The sequence below is a fragment of the Neolamprologus brichardi genome, chromosome 3 (assembly GCF_056152115.1).
Source record: "Neolamprologus brichardi isolate AB-2024 chromosome 3, ASM5615211v1, whole genome shotgun sequence".
Taxonomy (NCBI): Eukaryota; Metazoa; Chordata; class Actinopteri; order Cichliformes; family Cichlidae; genus Neolamprologus; species Neolamprologus brichardi.
In genome coordinates, this window is record NC_142106.1 from 60508496 (window position 1) to 60527657 (window position 19162).

Genomic DNA, 19162 nt, shown 5'->3' on the forward strand with positions numbered 1-19162 from the left:
AAAGTGTAAAGTGAACACAAACTCTCAGATTATGGCAGCAACAATCAAAGTGATCATCACAGCACAACGACATGGAAACACTGAAAACTCCAAATGTATTTCTTAAATATGGACTCGGGTCACAGCCTCCATATTAAGACACTCAATTCAAATTAAAAGCAGCACTTCCTGTTTCCATGGAGGAAATGTAAACCACGTGGGAGCTTTAAACATTAATGTGTTTTCAAATTAAAAGCAGCACTTCCTGTTTCCATGGAGGAAATGTAAACCACGTGGAAGCTTTAAACATTAATGTGCTTTCAAATTAAAAGCAGCACTTCCTGTTTCCATGGAGGAAATGTAAACCACGTGGAAGCTTTAAACATTAATGTGTTTTCAAATTAAAAGCAGCACTTCCTGCTTCCATGGAGGAAATGTAAACCACGTGGGAGCTTTAAACATTAATGTGTTTTCAAATTAAAAGCAGCACTTCCTGTTTCCATGGAGGAAATGTAAACCACGTGGGAGCTTTAAACATTAATGTGTTTTCAAATTAAAAGCAGCACTTCCTGTTTCCATGGAGGAAATGTAAACCACGTGGGAGCTTTAAACATTAATGTGTTTTCAAATTAAAAGCAGCACTTCCTGTTTCCATGGAGGAAATGTAAACCACGTGGGAGCTTTAAACATTAATGTGTTTTCAAATTAAAAGCAGCACTTCCTGTTTCCATGGAGGAAATGTAAACCACGTGGGAGCTTTAAACATTAATGTGTTTTCAAATTAAAAGCAGCACTTCCTGTTTCCATGGAGGAAATGTAAACCACGTGGGAGCTTTAAACATTAATGTGTTTTCAAATTAAAAGCAGCACTTCCTGTTTCCATGGAGGAAATGTAAACCACGTGGGAGCTTTAAACATTAATGTGATGCTGTTGACGTCTCATTTTCAGACAAATAGAAGAAAGGAAGTGTGAGGTCTGAGGTCTGGTCCTTCTAATAAAGATGCATTTCCTCCAGTATAGCCATGAACTCGTGGGGCTGAATGATCACATGTTATCACAGTGATCATGAGGCTCAAAGTAAAAAGTTCAAATAGACTGAAACACTGTAGATAAAGGTCAGAGGTCACGTTGATGCCTTCATGTTTGACCACAGAACGGTCAGTCTGTGTAACAGACTCTGTGATCAGTGATCAGTGCTGTGGGTCCAGGTCAGATGTTGGATCTCTGATTCTTTCACGTCCATGTTAAACAGCTGCTGCGATGAACTGTGACTGTTAGCAGTAATTAAATATGTCTGCACACTGTGAGAGAGCCGTCCTCCATCAGTGAGGCTGACAAACGCTCACACTGGGAACAGGAAGCAGATTTCTGTCTGACTGTCCTGATGGACAAAGGATGAAATCCTCTGTGACACAGTCAGCCTGTTACAGCCCATAATAACAATGAACACTTATTAAAATATGAAAGGATCACGTTAGATAAAACTGTTTTTAATAACATATGTAAACAGATCCAACAACATTGACACAATTAAGATCAAATCATTAGTTCCAGCTCACATGGACTGGAGTGAGGACACCAGTGACTGAAAGAACCAGTGTTTCCATCAGACTCATGAACATCATCATGTGTTATGTTAGTGTCTCATTCAGCACAGACACATTATTTCTGTTAGGTCCTGTCAGCTGTCAGCACTCTGTACAAGCACGACTGTGAACAACAGACTTCTTTTAAATGTGTCACATAAACATTCAGTGTGGATTTGATCCAGATGTTTCTCCGTATGTAAGTTACTCAGGCATCAAATAGATTTGAAGTCTTTATGATCCTGAGCTGACTTCAAACAAGGAGCTTCTCAGACTAACAGCACGAGCACAAAACTGAAAGGATGAGAAACAAAAGTTTGATTTTAATGCTTCACAGAAAATCTATTTGAATACGCTGGAGACTCATTTAGGTCACTGCTGTTGTTTCACTCAGTGCAGCGTTTCTGAAATGTCTTTGTGTTATAGTGAATTTTGAGCTTTGCAGGATACAAAGAAGAAGAAATCAAAGATTACAGCAGGTAGTTGTACAGAGGACGTCAGCTGATGGAGCAGAGGGAGGCCGACTGTGGATGAATGAGGAGGTGAAGGCCTGCAGGCGGGTGGAGACAGAGGAGGTGATGTCACTAATGACTTCAGAGCAGCTTTCTCCTTATTAACATAGTTGTTTGGTCACGTTGTGTTGTAATGAGACACGTACAGTTTGTGGACCCGGGGCTTTGTGTGTTTGTGATCAGTCTTGGTGTTGAGGATTTCTCATGTTCAGCTCCAACAAAGTTGGAGCTAAAACTCTTCCTGTAGCCACGTGTGCTTTGCATTCTGCAGCAAAGTTCTACAGATGTGCAAAGATCTGGGCGAGCAATGAGCTGTGACATCAACATGAACTTTCTGTTTCCTCCAAAAGTCCACAGCACTTCCTGTTGTTGCTCAGACGTGACTGAGAACTCTTTGAAATGACTTAGCGTTAGCTGTATGCTAGCTACACTCTGACTTTCAGCTCAACGTCTTTTGCCACCAGGATGTTTCCCTCAAAGATGCTCGTAGGTGGATCTGACTGTGGCCAATCACCACCTGCGCCGCCCTGATCAGATACCCAGCTGGGATAATGAGCTCGCCAAAGGAGAAGACTGAAAGCACTGACACGAGGAAGGAACGAGTCAGAGGACCAGTGAGTGTCAGCAGAACCACTGTTCAGGACGAGACCACAGACATCAGCCACGACTGACCGTGTACTTAGTGAAAACCTCAGACAGCAGAAAGCAGAGAAAGAGGAGGAGCAAGGAGAGCAGCCATGATGGAAGGACGGGTATGTACCAGCAGCAGATAGAGGAAGTGGCTCTGGAGATATTTATAGTCAGTCCTCATGCATGTGCTGTGCATATAGTAAGTGTCTGTCATGAAGCTGTCATGTGTGCATATCTGTGGTCAGTAAAGCTGATTGTGATTAATAGCTACACCACAGAGTGCCCAAAGAGTTGTTGCATTGTTAGCCTTGTTTAGGGAGGGCTGGGGTTTCTTTGGAGCCCCAATTCATTAAAGTTAGTTCAGCACCGAGTGAAAAGAATCCCTGAAGACTCAGCACAGAAAGTGTGGGACACAAGTTTGCTTTGGAGACATGGACTGAGTTAGAAAACTAGCCAACATGATTTATAACGGACAGTCATCATTAATGATGGAGAACTGAAAGGACATGAAGGCTGCGCTGTTACACTTTATGATAGCTGGAAACTTTAACTGTCATCAGAAAACATCAAATATTCTGGATCCTCTCTGCAGTGTCTCGTCTTTCCTCTGTGACTTCCGTGGATTTTAGCTCAAAAATGTTTTTAAATGGTTTGTCAGCAAACTGACCTCTGACCTCTACAGTACTGACCTGTACAAAGAGCTGTCAGTCTCAGCTCTTCTCTCCCAGCACTGGTGGAGCAGGTGTAGTCGCTGCTGACAGCCATTGTTGGTTTTCTCAGAGACAGGCGGAGGTCTGCAGTGTTGAGAGCATCAGCTCTCATCGATGTGCGCCGCTGTAACGCTGCTTTTGTCCTCTGAGATCACCAGGTATGAAATCCGAGTACTGACAGGGCAGCAGGACAGATCTTTCCCCCTCATTCACTTCCATGAGCACAGCCAAGGCATGCTGGGAAACTGAGGACACACCAACAGATGTAGAAATGACCTGCATGCTGTGGGTTTGTCTCCTCACAGGTGACCAATTAGCTGCAGAAACCCAAGCCAGGTGTCTGAATACTGACACATGGACTCTTCTTTATAATAACTACACAATAGTGAGCATTAGTATGTAGTTTATTAATGGAACCAAACTGTTCCTGTTATAGCTGACTTTCAGGACCTCCAAGTCTGCACTTATGTTTATTATCAGTTGGAGCCCCTCCTCATTCTTCTTCTTCTTCTTTGGTGCAACCCTGTAAATTTTGGGGTACCCCTTTGGCCCCTCCCCTTTGCTACAATTCCCCTGTGGGAGAGGTCGGTGTCATTTCTTTCCCAACACTGTACAACACACATATAATGTATATTCAGCCACCCTGATGTTTCTGATTGTGTTTTTAGGTCAATTATTGTCATCATTGTGTCTTTGCTAGATGCTGTGAATGTGTAGTACGTGTGTGCCACAAATGTGTTACAGGCACAGTCTATGCTAGCATGAATAGATCTTGCTAGCTTGGAAGTTGTGGTGGGTGGAGCTAACCCTCGGCCCTCCTGTTTGCATTTGGTTGTAGGAGCTGGAGCCAGCAAGTTAATGACTTGGAGGTCTTTGTTTCTTTGACCTTTCATTGTCAGACACAACGTAGGAACACGCCGGTTACATTAAGACAGATTTAAAAGATCTGGATCAATAAGTTCAGAACATCATCAGTGACAGCAGTTTTATATGTCTAAAGTATGACACACAGACAGACCAGTTATTTAGGAGCTTTTATGGTTGTAAATTATAGGTTTATTACTCAGAAAATGATTAATGAAGTATTTAGATAATAATGATGTTTCAGATGATTAACATACAGGATAATTCTGGTTCTATAAATGTTATGAAGTTTGATTTCTCTGAGGTTTCATAAATACTCATCTCTGACTGTAATTTCTGGAAACTGAGGCACTTACTAGTCGTTATTGTTAGTTAGTGCTTTTGTCTGATCTCAACGAAGGTGACGATTATTCAGACTTTCAGGAGGTTTAGATGAACCTGAAAGGCCCACAGAACCAAACACGTCTCAGCTGTGATCACAGCAGAAACAGAAAAACACAAAGTGATCAAACACATACCAAAGCCTACACTGCCATCTAGTGACAGAAACTAGTACTGCTAGACAACCAGGCTGCTTTAAAGCAGGTGATATTTAGGTTGAAAAATAAAAAATAAGTTGATAATAAACATTTGACAAAATCTTTTGGCAGCTAACATCTGGAAGTGAGCTGTTCTTTGGTGGTAATTAACAGTTTATTCTTGTTGGTAATTATGTAATGAAGGGTAGCAGTAAAAGTCACACACACACAGAAATGTTCCTCCATGGCTGACAACAACAACTACAGACACGTCTGTGACTGCGATGAACACCTGAGTGTAAGACGAGGACTGAATATGATACAGTAACAGTCAAATATGAATGTGTGTAACAGCATGATTATGTATTATACATATATCAGAAATATGTGACATTTTACAGCATGTCAAATCTATCTGAACATGAAACCAGTGTTAAAACCATTTCAGTCTCAGTCAGTGTTACTGAAACATTCATCTCCAACAGCATCACTGACAGACAGTTGGAGCAGCTACAGTCAAATCATTGATCAGTGTTTTTACAACATTAGCTGCTGTTGCTGCACTAGTGCTGCTGCTCTCTTTCTCTTATTGTAGGTCTTTAGCTAACAACATCAAGTGTCTTCATGTGACTGTTGTCTAATGTTCAAATGTAGAGAACACCACCTGCACCACCCTGTTCCACAGCACAGCCCTCTCATGTAGGCTTGGCTGCAGCACATATTAGCAGCTGCAGTGACATCAGCTTTCTGTGCAGCACTAGACAGGAGATCCCGCTCCATAGTGTCATCACATCTACAGACGGTTACATGTTCTCACCTGGTAATAAGAAGCTCCAAGATTAACAGACTGAAGGAAATACAAATGAAAGTTACAGTAAACTGAAATCTTGGAAACACAACATGAAACAGCGTGGGAAATATGTTCATGTTGCATAAAACATGTGTTGCATTACAGATATTTCTATATTTAAGGTGGGATGGGCTCATCCACCCACTCTCACACCATCATATCACCATCCTGGGTTAGTGTCTTGGTCTCAGCTCACAACATCAGCACAGTCTCGGCTTGGCTGAGGTAGTTGAGTGGTTCTTGTTGTCCCTGACAGCTGCAGGGACAGTGCCATCAGCCATGCAGCAGCACAATGACTGCTCAAAGTCAGTGTGGCTCAGTCTACTGTAAACATTGTCCTAAAGTGGTGGCAAAGTGGCTGCAAGCTGCCTGTACATGCACTCCCAGTACGTGCACCTGCAGATGATATCCACAAAGCTCTGAGTGTCACAGAGTGGGCCTGTGCTCAGGTCACTCTGCCCCATTGAATTCTACTGACAGAGTTTTACAAGTGTGAGGAAAGTTATATATACAAGTTGGTGGCTGCACAGTAAAAAACAGAGTGTCAATTTTACACTTAGAGAGTTGATTTTAACTCTGTTTCAGATAACATTTGGTCCCACTCAAAATTAGAGTAAAATTTACTCTATGGCCAGTGTTAACTTTTTAGTGTTAATTCTACTCAGTTTAGTGTCAAAATTAACAACAAAATGTGTAAAAATATTTAACACTGAGGGTTATTCACACTGTTTAGAGTAATATGATTTCACTTTATAGAGTTATTTTTAGTCCAAGTTCACTCTAATGTGTAATAATATTTCATTTTCATTATTTTTTCATATTTATCATATGATGCTATATTTCTAAATGGCTGTGATCTATCCTATATTGTGAAAATAACTACAAACATACAGGTTACAGTAACAGCATTTATTAGCATAACAAACTCTTACAAATGACAGTAGCTATGATGCTCACCAGAGAAAGCAATATGGGACCACAAAGAGAGCGTTGTCATTCACTCCATACGACAATTGTATGTCAAAAGGCCTGGGATAATGCAGGCTGTCAACATGAAAGACAACTAAATCTTGCTTTGTCCTGGTCAACTCATAGGCATGGAAATGTTCTTGAAAGGCTACTGTACATAATGGCAAAGTGAGAAGTACCAGTTTCTCGTGTATTATCAGAACTGACTCAATCTGGTAAAACAGGCATTTCAGACACTGCCACAAATAACCAAATGCGGGCGGTAAACAATACCATTCTGTTTAGCCCAGTTCACTTTCATAACTTGAACTCTATTGGGCAGTTGCATTGCTATTGAAATTCCAGAACCTCCTTTTACCATATCTAAAGACACCATTTTTCCTGGACCAATGTCTAACCGACTAAAGGCTGTTGAAGATTGCCAAATGTATGCCATATAATTCTGGTGTTTTTTGACCAGCGTTTTGGTGATATTTTTGAATGATTTGAGCTGTTTCTTGAAAAAATTGTGCTTACCTTCATAGCGCATGCACCAACTATGAAGTACAGGCCCTATTTTTTGGATGCAGCGAGGATAATGGATAAGAAAATGGTGCTTTGGTAAAAGGTTTTTCTGGGGATACAACATCTTGAACAGTTTGTGGTGTTCCACAATCAAATGTTTTAAATATACACACATACCTTGAGATAACATAGGAGAAAATACAATATTAACTATCTGTAGTAATAAAAGTAGTAGGCCCCAATGTTGGTCAGTAGAGGTTACCAAATCTCCAAACATGAGGGGAACATTCCTCAGTAAGCACCATGTCTGAATAGCATTCAGTCCCAGATCATTAGACTCTCCACCTAAATTCACAGCCACTGGCCTATTGTTTTTCTCCATGAATCCATAATCAAAACTTTGTATTCTCAAATTCAGTTCTCCCAATGTAAGATGTTGTTCTTTTAAATACAAAAACAATAACTTCAGTTCGTACTGGGCCACTCCTTCCAAAACATCATGCATCACATCAACTGAGAAGTTCTCAGTTGTGTGAAAATATGTCAGTGAATTCAATAAGCATGAACTCTTTACACCAAAAACATAAGGAAGCAATGGATTATTAGACATTTCCTGACAGTGAGCAGTGTGGTTGTCTTTGGTGCGCAACACTATTTTGGGGGAATCTTCAGAGAATTCTGTTTGAAAGTCATCTTTTTCAGCTAAACAAAACCTGCAACAGTACCTTGCACTGAAAGACTCCACCAGACCAAACAAGCTATGTAAGCCTAAATTATCACCAGTGACCTGTACCACACTACCACGAACATAACCACCAAACAGTGGAATCTCAATACCATCGCTCTCTAACACTTTAATGTCTCGAACAATAGGAGCAAGAATTTCACTAAAACCATAACGTTTCAGATCTTGTGCATGAAATAAGGCACAAAGGTGTATGTTGGCCAAAAATGAATTCCATTTGGGAGAGAAGTTTCTTAAGGTAAAATATACTGCACCCAACTCGTGAATACCTCGCTTGGAACCAAGAGGATTTGCAACCTCAAAGTCATCATAGAACATTTGGATCTGAACTGTGTGCTTTTCTGTTGAAAAAAAGAGTCTTCAATAGAGATCCATCACAAATATCTCTGAGTCTTGAATCACAAGTGTCGGATTTTTTCAACATTTCTCCAACATGCTGACTCTTAAATATTGATTCCAATGTTGATAAAATTGGAACATACATGAATTTATCTTGAACAACTGCCTGATCATATGTTCCAGTCTTTTTATTTCGCCTTGTGTCAAATCTTGAGCCAATTACACATTCAACTGGTTCTACAGTTTCCCACTTGTCTGATAAATATTTTGACCTCTTGTACTCCGAATTAAGAACTGAGAAAGGATTCTCTAACTCATCAAAACATGCTTCAACTTTCTTGCACATTTCTGTTTCTCTTTCATTACTAAATACATGCTTAATGACTGTTTCTTTAGCATGTTGTTGGATATCTTGAACAATCTCTTCCATGGAATTCACTACAGGATTCACTACACTTTGGCCTACACCTGCTGCCTTTAGATCAGAAATAACAGCTGCACAACTATTTACAAGGTCTGCTGAAGATAATTCCGACTCAGCCTCTAAATGTTCAGGCACCACATCATCATTAGCAGCAGTACTTGTGTCCGTAACACTTTGAACTGGTGAAAAATCTAGTTCTGCAGAATCAAATGAACTGCTTACGTGGCATTTGTTCAGGTGCTTTCTAAAGCCAGAAAAACGACTAAAAGAACGTGAGCATCCCACTTGGCCACATTTGAGATATAGTGTCCTGCCAGTACAGAGACCATGAATTACCTTAAGGTGTTTTACAAGGCTGTTTGGTCTACCATGATCACTTTTGCAAAGAAAGCACTTCATTATTTTGATCTCAATGGATACTAACGCACCATTCTTGCTCGCAACTCTGCAACTCTGGGAGTTTCCTTTGTTTCCCCAACATCAATGTTGTAAATGGTTGTTTGCAGAAAAGTGAAAAGGTTGGTCAGGGATGAACTGTAAGACGTATCAAAGACATAATGGGCCTTAAAGAGTTCATCAAGGGCTCCTACTGAACCTGTCGCTTTACATGGAAGTGCATGCTTGTCAATCACAATGAAGAAGGTGTGAATGCTGCTTCTTGTGGGTCCCTGAGCAAGAAGGTAGGGCTGACTGCTTCGGGTGATGTTGTCTAGATGCTGCTGTACACTGGTTCCAGCCTACAACAACACATTAAACAGCAGTATTTAGTGACTATCCCATTAGATTAGATCACCTTACTGTACATTACAATGGCGGTGATGGAATATATATTTTAAATAACATACCTTTAGGAATTTGATGAGGTTATCGACAGCTTGAGATGCAGACATCTTTCCTGGTCTCTTTCGCCCTCGTGCAGATGGCGGTAGCAGATGTAGCAGCAGCAAGATAGCAGACATGTCACTGTCCCAGCCTACAGACGAATAAACAAAGAATTACTCCAAAAATACATTCAATAGACAGAATTACCTATATAACCAACAATGGCAGATAAAAACAGTCAGAGTCATACCATTCTCAACTTCAGTAGCTGACTCAGCATTGCACATCAACTCCAAGAGCTCCGAGGTGGGTACAAGTCCATGACTTTCCTTTACAATCTTTGATTTGAGATCGATGGGCCACCTCTCCAAGAATTTGTTGGCAGTGACCTCATCAAACAGGAAATCTTGTTCTATCTATAATGCAAAAATAGAAGATAAGAGAGGTGTAATGAGTGAAACTGCAAGCTGCATGGAATATTTCAGTGATTCAACAAATGAAGATGTCTTACCAGTCCTGGTGTGTCCAGAAACCGCGGGAAGACTGTGAAGACATCTGCTGCATTCTTATCATCGCTGACCATTGAATGCCGATAAATGAAGGTAGCTTTCATCTTTTCACGGATAGTGTCTTCATCAGCAGAGTGTCTCAAAAGCGCAATAGCTGCTTTTACATCCTCATCTGATAACACTGTCTCAGTGGTGAGTCGTCTGGATCGACCACGGCCTGGCCCGCCAACTTAAGAAAAAACTATTTGATTGACTCCTACCTACAAATTAGATCAGAATCATTTAAATCACAAGTGAACTTACTTTTAGGAGATTTGGAAAGTGAGACACTTCTTTCCTCTGCAGCTTTTCTTTGAATGGTCTTCAACCGCCACGCAAGGTATCCTGAACCGCTCTCTGGATCATAGTAATGTTCCTATGTAATTAAATACAAGCAGAATGTTATCAACATTTCTGAGGGCAACTATGTGTTTAATGTTGCAAGGTCCCCTTTACTTACATATCCATGTTGTGAATATGGGTCTTCCAGATATGGAAACAGAGCAACAATCCCCTGCGCATACATCACTCTTACACTTTTAGGGGGAGATGTCCTAATGTATAAATTCAGTGATGACCGTCACTCAATTGGCATTGAACATCACAATTAAAAATAATACTAAAAATGTTTCTTTATAGACTACATTTATGATTCTTACCCATGTGCTTCTGTCATCTCAGCAGCAAGTATGTTTATCATCTGTCAGAGATTTGGTTTTTGCATACTCTTGTATGATGTGTTCACCACCAGGCTTTGTTGTTAGGATTTTTTCAATCAGCTTAAATAGACATAAAATATGAAGTCAGAAATTTTTTAAACCTTGAGAAAAACTGGAAAATGATTACATAAAAACACTTCACATCAAACATGCAAATTAGGCTAACAATGTTCACTACCCACAGCTTTTGCTTCATAGTTTATATGGCATGGCCTTTTAGGTTGTCTTCCTTCAGTGGTGGCTGCTTCTTCAGGAGGTTCACACATTGTGAAGTTTAGCATGATTGTATCATCAGATGGAGAAGATGATGATGATGATAGAGATACACCTGTGCATTAAGAACATGACCAAAGCAGAAGCATTAAATTTAACTGTTAATGCTTCAATCTCAACCTTTATATTTAATATAAACATATACGTATGTGAGTGATTACCAAGTTCTTCATTGCTCAGCATGACTCGGAAGGTTACAGGTGACCCCTTCACTATTTCTTCAAACACCTCTGCGTCTACTTCTGTGTCAGACTGGTCAAACACCTTCATATCTAGCTGTCTGCCTTCTGCTATGTTAAATTTTAGGCACACTGAAGTAAGGTAAGAGAAAAGAAATGTTACAGAAATTGTTAAAAAAAAAAAAGGCCATGCATTTTCTTATTAAATGGTAGAGTAAGGCTATGTCTTCACAAAATATTGATGAGCTGAAGCTTAAGCATATAGGTAATTCTCATTCATTGTTGAAGTAGAAACAATTATCAACTTAGGTAGTTGAGTAAGAATATAATTAAGCTTATAATTAAGCTGGTATATTGACCAGGTAAACATTGTTATCTTGTTTTATCCTGATATTCTAACCTTCTTTCATGAAAGCATCAAATGTCAGGTCAGACAGCCTAACATACTTCTGCTCCCCACCAAACAAAACACGCAGCAACATATTCTGTTCACAAAACAAAGAGAAAAGAATAATAAAGGAAAGAGTTTAAGACTGTGGATGTACTTTAGAGCTTTAGTTTCTATACAAAATAGAAGCAGTTAAAAGTTAATATTACTTAGCAGCTACAGTATGAAGAAATAAGTAACAGATTAACTGCTAATAAAGATCCTTTATCAACCAGTGTTACTGCAAATGGACCAAGTGTGACTAACATCTAATATTGTTTAATAACTTTAGTCTACTTATCAAGTATTGGTCAACTTACTGCAATTCGCTTTATTTCTGTGAACAATTAATGTATATTAACATATCATTAACATTGCTGTCAGTTCATTTATACAAAATAATCTAAATTAATTCTAAATTAGTGTATGCCTTTGGCATTTGCTTAAAAGAATATAAATCAGTAGAGTAAACTTTATTGTAATGTCCCACTTTTTCTGATAGTTTCTTCGAAGCTAATTAGCGATTATTAGCTTACTATTAAACGGTCATTTAGTTGCTAAAACTATCCCATTAGACATGTGACAATAATATTATCTAAGCTGCACTTAGAAGAAATACATAGTTAACATGTTTTAGGTTAATCTTAACTCAGTGAGAAGATAACGAACATTTGAACTTTTAGCAACGGTTAGCATGTAGCTACTCGACAATATCATTAAACCTGTGGGTAAATGCTGCTAACATGTCCTCACTCGACATCAGTGCAACTATAAAAAGCTATTTAGTTTAAAAATGACTAAACAATGTTACCAGTATGGGAATGTTAACTTAACTTACCTGACTGTGGCAGCTCTTCGGAGAAAATTCCGCGTGCGTCACAGCTCTCAGACCGCGCGCCTGCGCACTGGTACTAATCAACACTGTGTGGAGTTAAGTCTTCACTCCGTGTCTACAGAACACTGACTTTTAACTCTGACGTTAGAGCTGTTTACTCCTCACAGAGTTGTAAATACTCTCTCTAGGTTAAAATAGGTTTACACTGAAATATTGACACTCCATTTTTTACTGTGCACCTGTGTAAAATCCGAAATTCCCATGGTGTTGTTCAAAATGTGCTCTGGCACAATCATGAGCATCGCTTGCTACTGAAAACAAGAAGAAAGCCGGTCCTGCTGTGGGCTGAACCATTTGTTAATGGGGGGGGGGGGACACTATGCAATATATTCAGTTTTAGCATTTATATTCACTGCTGACTGTAACTACGTTCAAACTGTTAATGCGATCTTATTTTAATAAACAACACTGTCACTCTACACCTGAGCCATAGACCACACCCTCCACCTCAATATACACCACAGTTTTCTCTGCTATGGAAATGAGATCAGGAGGAAATCATGATTATTATTATTGAATAAATGCTCACATTAATGTGGGCTTATTTGTTTCATATTAGAAACATTAGTTGAGTGTTTTTAGTATAAAATGGTGAAAGTCACTCTTTTTGCTCCTCCCCTCACCTGTGGATGGATGGTGCTGTTACCGTGGTGACAGCTTGGATGTGTTTCAGTCCTGCCTGGTTATCACTGCAGGAATCTTTACTTTCACATTTATTACAGGTAATAACTCTGATTTTTCTGTGTATTATGAACTAAATGTATCCTGATACACACAGAGATGGATGAGCAGAGGTCACATGATGAAAGAACAAACATGGAGTCTTTGATTTATTTAGATATTTATTGATGAATGCAAACAAACCCTGACACTGAACCATCGTCCAGCTTTCACAGAACAAACCTGATCACATGACCTGCTGACCCAAACAGTGAAAAGCTCCATGGCAACAACAACAAACAGCCTCACATATGTTAACAGAGGCTGTTAGAAGCACAGAGTCTTTACAGTCTTTCTCCTGTTTGTACACAGATCTCTGCACATCTTCATCACAGTTACTCACAGACGTGCAGAGTGTGTGGATATCAAAGCTAAGTTTCCACCATGTTTGTAGTCTGTACTGGGACTCATGGAGCATCTCTCTATGAGCACTCAGTGCTTTAAACAGTGAGTCCCAGTTTAACCAGCAGCCTTCACACCACACATCACACAGACATGGAAACTTCAAACCCTCAGACTGAAGACACCATCAGAAATAAATAGATTGTGATGAAGATGAAGAACTGGAACAGTTTGCTGTGGTTTCTTCTGTTCCTGTCAGAAATAAGAGTCTGGCAGCACTTTGCTCTCCTTCCACATGTTTAAGGAGGAAGTGAAGAAGAGCGAGTGAGTCGTCTTCCTCTGTGGGCCCAGCATCAGGCAGCAGCCACGTATTTTTAAAAACCCAGCACACTGCTTCAGAAACACTGAGTCCAGGTGACCAGAGTCATGTGATCAGTGAGGTCTTCACTCAGGACGTCACAGCTTCAGGACCTGATTCAGAGGTTTATAAGGACGTGGATCATTGGTGCTGATGTTGTGTGAGAGCTGGTGAACCATGGGGAACATAAATAACAACCAGGCCATCAGCAATTCTACCCCCAGCTCTAAAACATACATAATACACTATACATATAGTTATATAGGTTATAGTATGTTATATATAAACGTAGCTGAAGCAGTTTAATTTGTAGCTTCACGCTGCACTTCATATGTTTGTCCACCAGATGGCAGCACAGAGGCCTGTGTTGGAAAGCTTTGAGTAATGAAGCGTTTTCAATCCAAGCTTCAGAAAGCTTCATGTGGTCATCAAGGAAGCAACCAGGAAATATCTGCTGTGTGTAAAAACAGCAACACAAGAATCCAGAATGAAGACAAGAAACTCAAAGCTCACACACAAAACAGGTGGAGCTAATTTTGTGACATGTTTCTGTAAAAACACCACAGAAGTGAATCATCAAAGTTTCCATGTGAGCTGATGATGCTGCTGCAGAGTTTCTGTGAACCTCCTGTGACCCCGCCTCCTCATACAGAGACATCTTATTGCTCTTCAAACTGCATCACGTGGACACATGTGATTGTGTATTGTAGTATTGATCCCAATGCTGGTAGTAGTACTGGATCAATAACACTGGATGGATGCGTTCAGCATGGAGCCCTGAGCTGTGTTACAGACAAACATGGAAACTGACAGGTCTGTGTCATTCACGGTCTGTAACACTTCTAAACAACAGAGGCTGACCCAAGTGCCTCAGAGCCAGGCACGCTCACATCACAGCTCTCTAAATAAGCCAGTTTCAAAATAAGAGCTGAAAGCTGTGTTTGCTTGTGTTAGCTTATTATTGTGGAGACTAACATTCAGTGATCATGTGTTCAGACTCATAATGATTACTCTCATAAATCCTGATCTTTGTATTTACTGTGTGTTGGATCAATAACTGAGATTCATCGTATCACACAGCTGTGCTGCTGCTGCTGGTGATGTCAGCACATCTGGAACAATACGAGGTATCTGCTACCAGACTGAGCAGGACGTGAGACCTGTGGACTGTTTAAAGCTGTCCCTCCACAGCTCACTCAGACCTGATCCACACCTCAGTGATATTCTCTGACTTCCTCAGTAGAGACAGAAACCATTCAGATCTGGGACGATCAGCTGACTGATGATGTCACACAGACTGTGTTTTTCAGGAACAGTGATTCTGATGTGAGCCTGCTAGCTGACAGCAGACCTGATGAAACCACATGTTCACATCTGTGAGGACAGACTGGACTCTTTGACTGCACCTTGGTTCTCCTCAGAGGTCTGTACAGGAGCATGTCCACCCCCACTGAAGATCTCAGTCACTGTGAAACATAGAAAGCTGCTTGTGTAGCCTCTGCCTCACATGTAGATACAGCTACAGGTTTCTCTGTCAGTCAGACTGAAACAGTGTCCTGATGCTGCATCATTCAGCTCTGTGCCCCAGTCAGCATCACTGTGAGCTACCAGTGTCAGTGTTTCTGCCCTTTTCCTGTAACACTACACTCAGCACAGGCTCAGCTGCTATCCAGTGTTGGACTTTGGCTTCAGCTGCTGTGATAGATCCTCTAACATAGATCAGCTCTGCTACATGTTGTTAGATAAGTGCAGCTGCCTGTCATGTCCTGATGTTTCTCTGGCTCAGCAGCTTCTCCATCAGAGGTTCACATGGAGCTGATCCAGTATCTCCAGTAACTGTGTTCTGTGCCTCACTGGTTCATCCTTCTGTCTGTGTGACGTCAGTCAGATGTTGAAGTTAAACTCTGTAATCTTCACTGTGTCACAGAGTTCAGTGAGTCCCGTTATTCACAGTATCAATCAGATCATCAGAGAACAGCTGATCAGCAATCAGTGGTGCCAACAGCACCTCCTGTGGTGAGAGGATGCAATAATGCAATGTAGCATTTTTACACTCAACACTTCCAGTCATGAAACTGTCTGTTGGATCTGTTTGACGTTGCTTTCTTGGTTAGAGTTCCTCACAAATGTCCAGATTATTCTTCTAATGAGGCGTCGACCATGTTTTCAGTTCTTTGGAAGAAAACATCGCCCTTTGCCATCCTTACTTTTCTTTGACTTCTTCAAATGCAGCTGAACTCCAGCTGGTATTTTATTGGACTTTGCAGCTGTTTCTGGTCATCAGTTCATTCCTGCAAACCTCTGAACCTGAACAACAATGATGCTGCATTGCTGGCTGATCCCAAAAGGTTGATTCTGTTCATCTGGACGTTTTCAGAAACGTTTGCTCACTGATCAGGTGACTTCTTCAGTCTCAGCTGACTGCAGCTTTACAACCTTACAAACAGCACATTTGCACAATGACTGAAACCAGCAGCAGCAGCACCTGATATATATGATACTAATATAATACATATACATATATAATCCATACTAATGATGAAGGAACTGAGCTCACAGTCCATTGTTCATTCAGTGAACTACTCAGTTTATTTTGGGCCTCAGAAATGCTCACTCTGTTTGTACATCACTGTCAGCAATAGACTCATTCTGCTGTGTGGACAGGAACACATGTGACATCACTTCCTGTTTGTTTGTGACTGAAGAGGAAGAAGTTTACAAGGAATCATTTAGAAGAGTTTCAAACATCAACTGATTGAATCCATGAATCTGAAAACATGTTTGTGAGTGAAAGAGACAGACATGTACAGACTGAACTATCTGTTCAACAGTCAGAGTGTTTCTGTAACAGGAGACACTCTTTACACCCCACTCAGCACAGGGACACTGAGGCACGAGAAGACCAGAACCTAAACCCAGGATAAAGAGTTTGAGTGAATGTGGTGTTGAAGGTGTGGAGGTGGATCAGAGTGTCAGAGGAGACTCTGTAGAAGGACAGAGTGCCAGCAGGACAGTCCACATACACTGCTGCTCTGTTAGAGACAGAGGAGGAGGAGGAGGAGGAGGAGGAGATGATGGATGTTTTTATCTTATTGTGAGAGACATAATAACCAAGACCATCATAGCACTCCAGACTCCAGGACTGATCATTGTTTCCAAACCCACAGTCTCTGTCTCCTTTCCTTCTGATGCTTCTGTAACTCACTGATATAAAAACGTCTCCTCTCCACTCGACCTCCCAGTAACAGCGACCAGTTAGACCATTTCTACACAGCAGCTGACGAACATCAAATCTGTCTGGATGATCAGGATATGACTGAACCTCCTCCACACGTGTCACCTTCCTGTTGTTGTCAGACAGTTGGAGCTTTGTGTTCACTGTGTTTGTGTCGATTGTGAGTTGACAGGAATCTGATGGAGAGAACAAACACAATCCAGCTGCAGTTATTGATCCATCATCTGTTCATTGATTGACACTTTGATGATGACTCCTGACATGATGAAGATGGTTGAATGTGTGCTGCTTTGTTTTCATGAATCCCATTAAAAACACACTTACACTTCCTCAGACCTGGTCTCAACCATCGGACTCCAGCAGGCTCCACCCTGAAAGGAGGAGGGGGGTCAGAGCAGCACAGTCAGCATGCACACATGGACATTACATGGCTCTCATACACACACTGTTACACACTGAGCTCAAAGCTCGGCTCCACTGTTTTATTCAAAGAAATCGACATTTATTTATCAGCACATTTAAAAACAGGTTGAGCCAAAGTGCTGCACAGAGTAGAGAGAAAATAGGAAACATACACAGTAATTACTATAAAGACTCGTCAGAATTGAAAGCTACAGAGTACAAATGTGTTTCCAACCGGGTTTTAAAAATGTCGAGTGTTGGTGACGACCTGATGTGAAGGGCGACTGTTCCAGAGTTTGGCTGCAGCCATCGATAAAGCTCACCTCTGTTTTTACGTCTAGTTCTGGTCAGAAGCTACTTATCTGCAGACCTGAGGGCTCGACTTGGATTATTTTGTTAAAGAGAGATAAGATGGAGCCAATCCATTCAGAGATTTAAAGACAAACAACCAGATCTGGAAGTGGATTCTACCACGTACTGGTAACCAGTGGAAAAAGCTGGTGATGGGTCGTCTAGCACAGACCCACCGCTGGAACCAGACAATTCATGAGGGAGAGAACTGTGACAGCGCCGTTCCTTCACTTGACCTCAGTCGCTCTCGTCTGCTCCCTCGTAACACTGCTCTTTATTGAGGTTACATGAATATGCATAAGTTCATTAACATATGACGTCTTACACAGGTATGAACAAAGAGTACCAGTCTGTGCATAGTGTAGGTATGTGTGTGTGTGTGTGTGTGTGTGTGTGTGTGTGTGTGTGTTCCAGATGTGACCCTGTGACCCCAAAGCTGGTGCTAAGAGTCCAGCGGTCCCCCTAACAAAGGGCTCTTATACTTAACCAGAGTTGGATGCAAAATACCAGGGAGATGAGAGAGCGAACCGGGTTGCCAGTCTTAAAACAGATCTACTGAGGCAGCAAGATTTCTTCAAGAAAGCAACCAAAGAGAATAATGCAGCAGTAGAAGCTACGTGGTTAGTGAGATGATTGCTAAAGCAGGGAAGCCATTCACAGAAGGTGAATTTGTGTAAAAGTGCATATTGCAGGCTGCAAATATAGTCTGTCCGGGAAAGAAAGGTCAGTTTAGCAACATCAGCCTTTCTGCCAGTTGAGTTGAGAGCAGAAGTGAAGCCTTCATGGAGAAGGATGGAGTTAGTGTTCCTGTGCTAACTGATCCCAAATGGCTCATGGACTTAGCTTTTCTTGTTGATATAACACATGAGCTTAATGTACTGAACAAGACGTTACAAGGCCAGGGGCAACTTGTCAGTGCTGCCTATGACAACGTGAGAGCATTCTCCACAAAACTTGCGCTCTGGAAAGCTCAGCTCTCTCAGACAAACCTTTGCCATTTCCCAGCATGCAAGGCACTCGTGGATGCAGGCACACCATTCAGTGCTGACAAGTATGTTGATGTCATTTTGAGGCTACAGGAGGAATTTGATCACAGATTTGCTGACTTCAAGACACACAGAGCCACCTTTCAAATTTTTGCGGACCCCTTCTCCTTTGATGTGCAAGATGCCCCTTCTGTGCTTCAAATGGAGCTCATTGAGCTGCAGTGCAACTCTGAACTCAAAGCAAAGTTCAGGGAGGTGAGTGGAAAAGCAGACA

General features: G+C 41.1%; 3 protein-coding genes across 4 annotated transcripts in view; 1 reads left to right on the forward strand and 2 right to left on the reverse strand.

The window, feature by feature from the left end:
- The window catches only part of LOC148105994 (Fc receptor-like B), a 385026-nt gene that overhangs the window by 256636 nt on the left and 109228 nt on the right, over nucleotides 1-19162 (forward strand). The window lies entirely within an intron of this gene.
- The window catches only part of LOC102777248 (NLR family CARD domain-containing protein 3-like), a 1099208-nt gene that overhangs the window by 77622 nt on the left and 1002424 nt on the right, over nucleotides 1-19162 (reverse strand). The window lies entirely within an intron of this gene.
- Nucleotides 8238-10737, reverse strand: LOC148105998 (uncharacterized). The gene is made up of 7 exons (XM_087838016.1): nucleotides 10661-10737; nucleotides 10462-10555; nucleotides 10266-10377; nucleotides 9965-10191; nucleotides 9704-9869; nucleotides 9477-9604; nucleotides 8238-9368 (listed from the first exon to the last, which is right to left on the reverse strand). The coding sequence occupies exons 1-7, from the start codon at nucleotides 10699-10701 to the stop codon at nucleotides 9051-9053; spliced, it is 1086 nt and encodes a 361-aa protein (XP_087694142.1). The 5' UTR covers nucleotides 10702-10737; the 3' UTR covers nucleotides 8238-9050.

What these genes read in the sequence shown, in the direction of transcription:
- LOC148105998 (XM_087838016.1), bottom strand. Translation starts at nt 10,701, where the DNA reads ATGATAAACATACTTGCTGCTGAGATGACAGAAGCACATGG. An exon ending in GAGATGACAGAAGCACATGG is followed by an intron (nt 10,556 to 10,660) that starts GTAAGAATCATA and finishes TTTATACATTAG; the next exon opens with GACATCTCCCCCTAAAAGTG. An exon ending in AGCTACTGAAGTTGAGAATG is followed by an intron (nt 9,605 to 9,703) that starts GTATGACTCTGA and finishes ATTCGTCTGTAG; the next exon opens with GCTGGGACAGTGACATGTCT.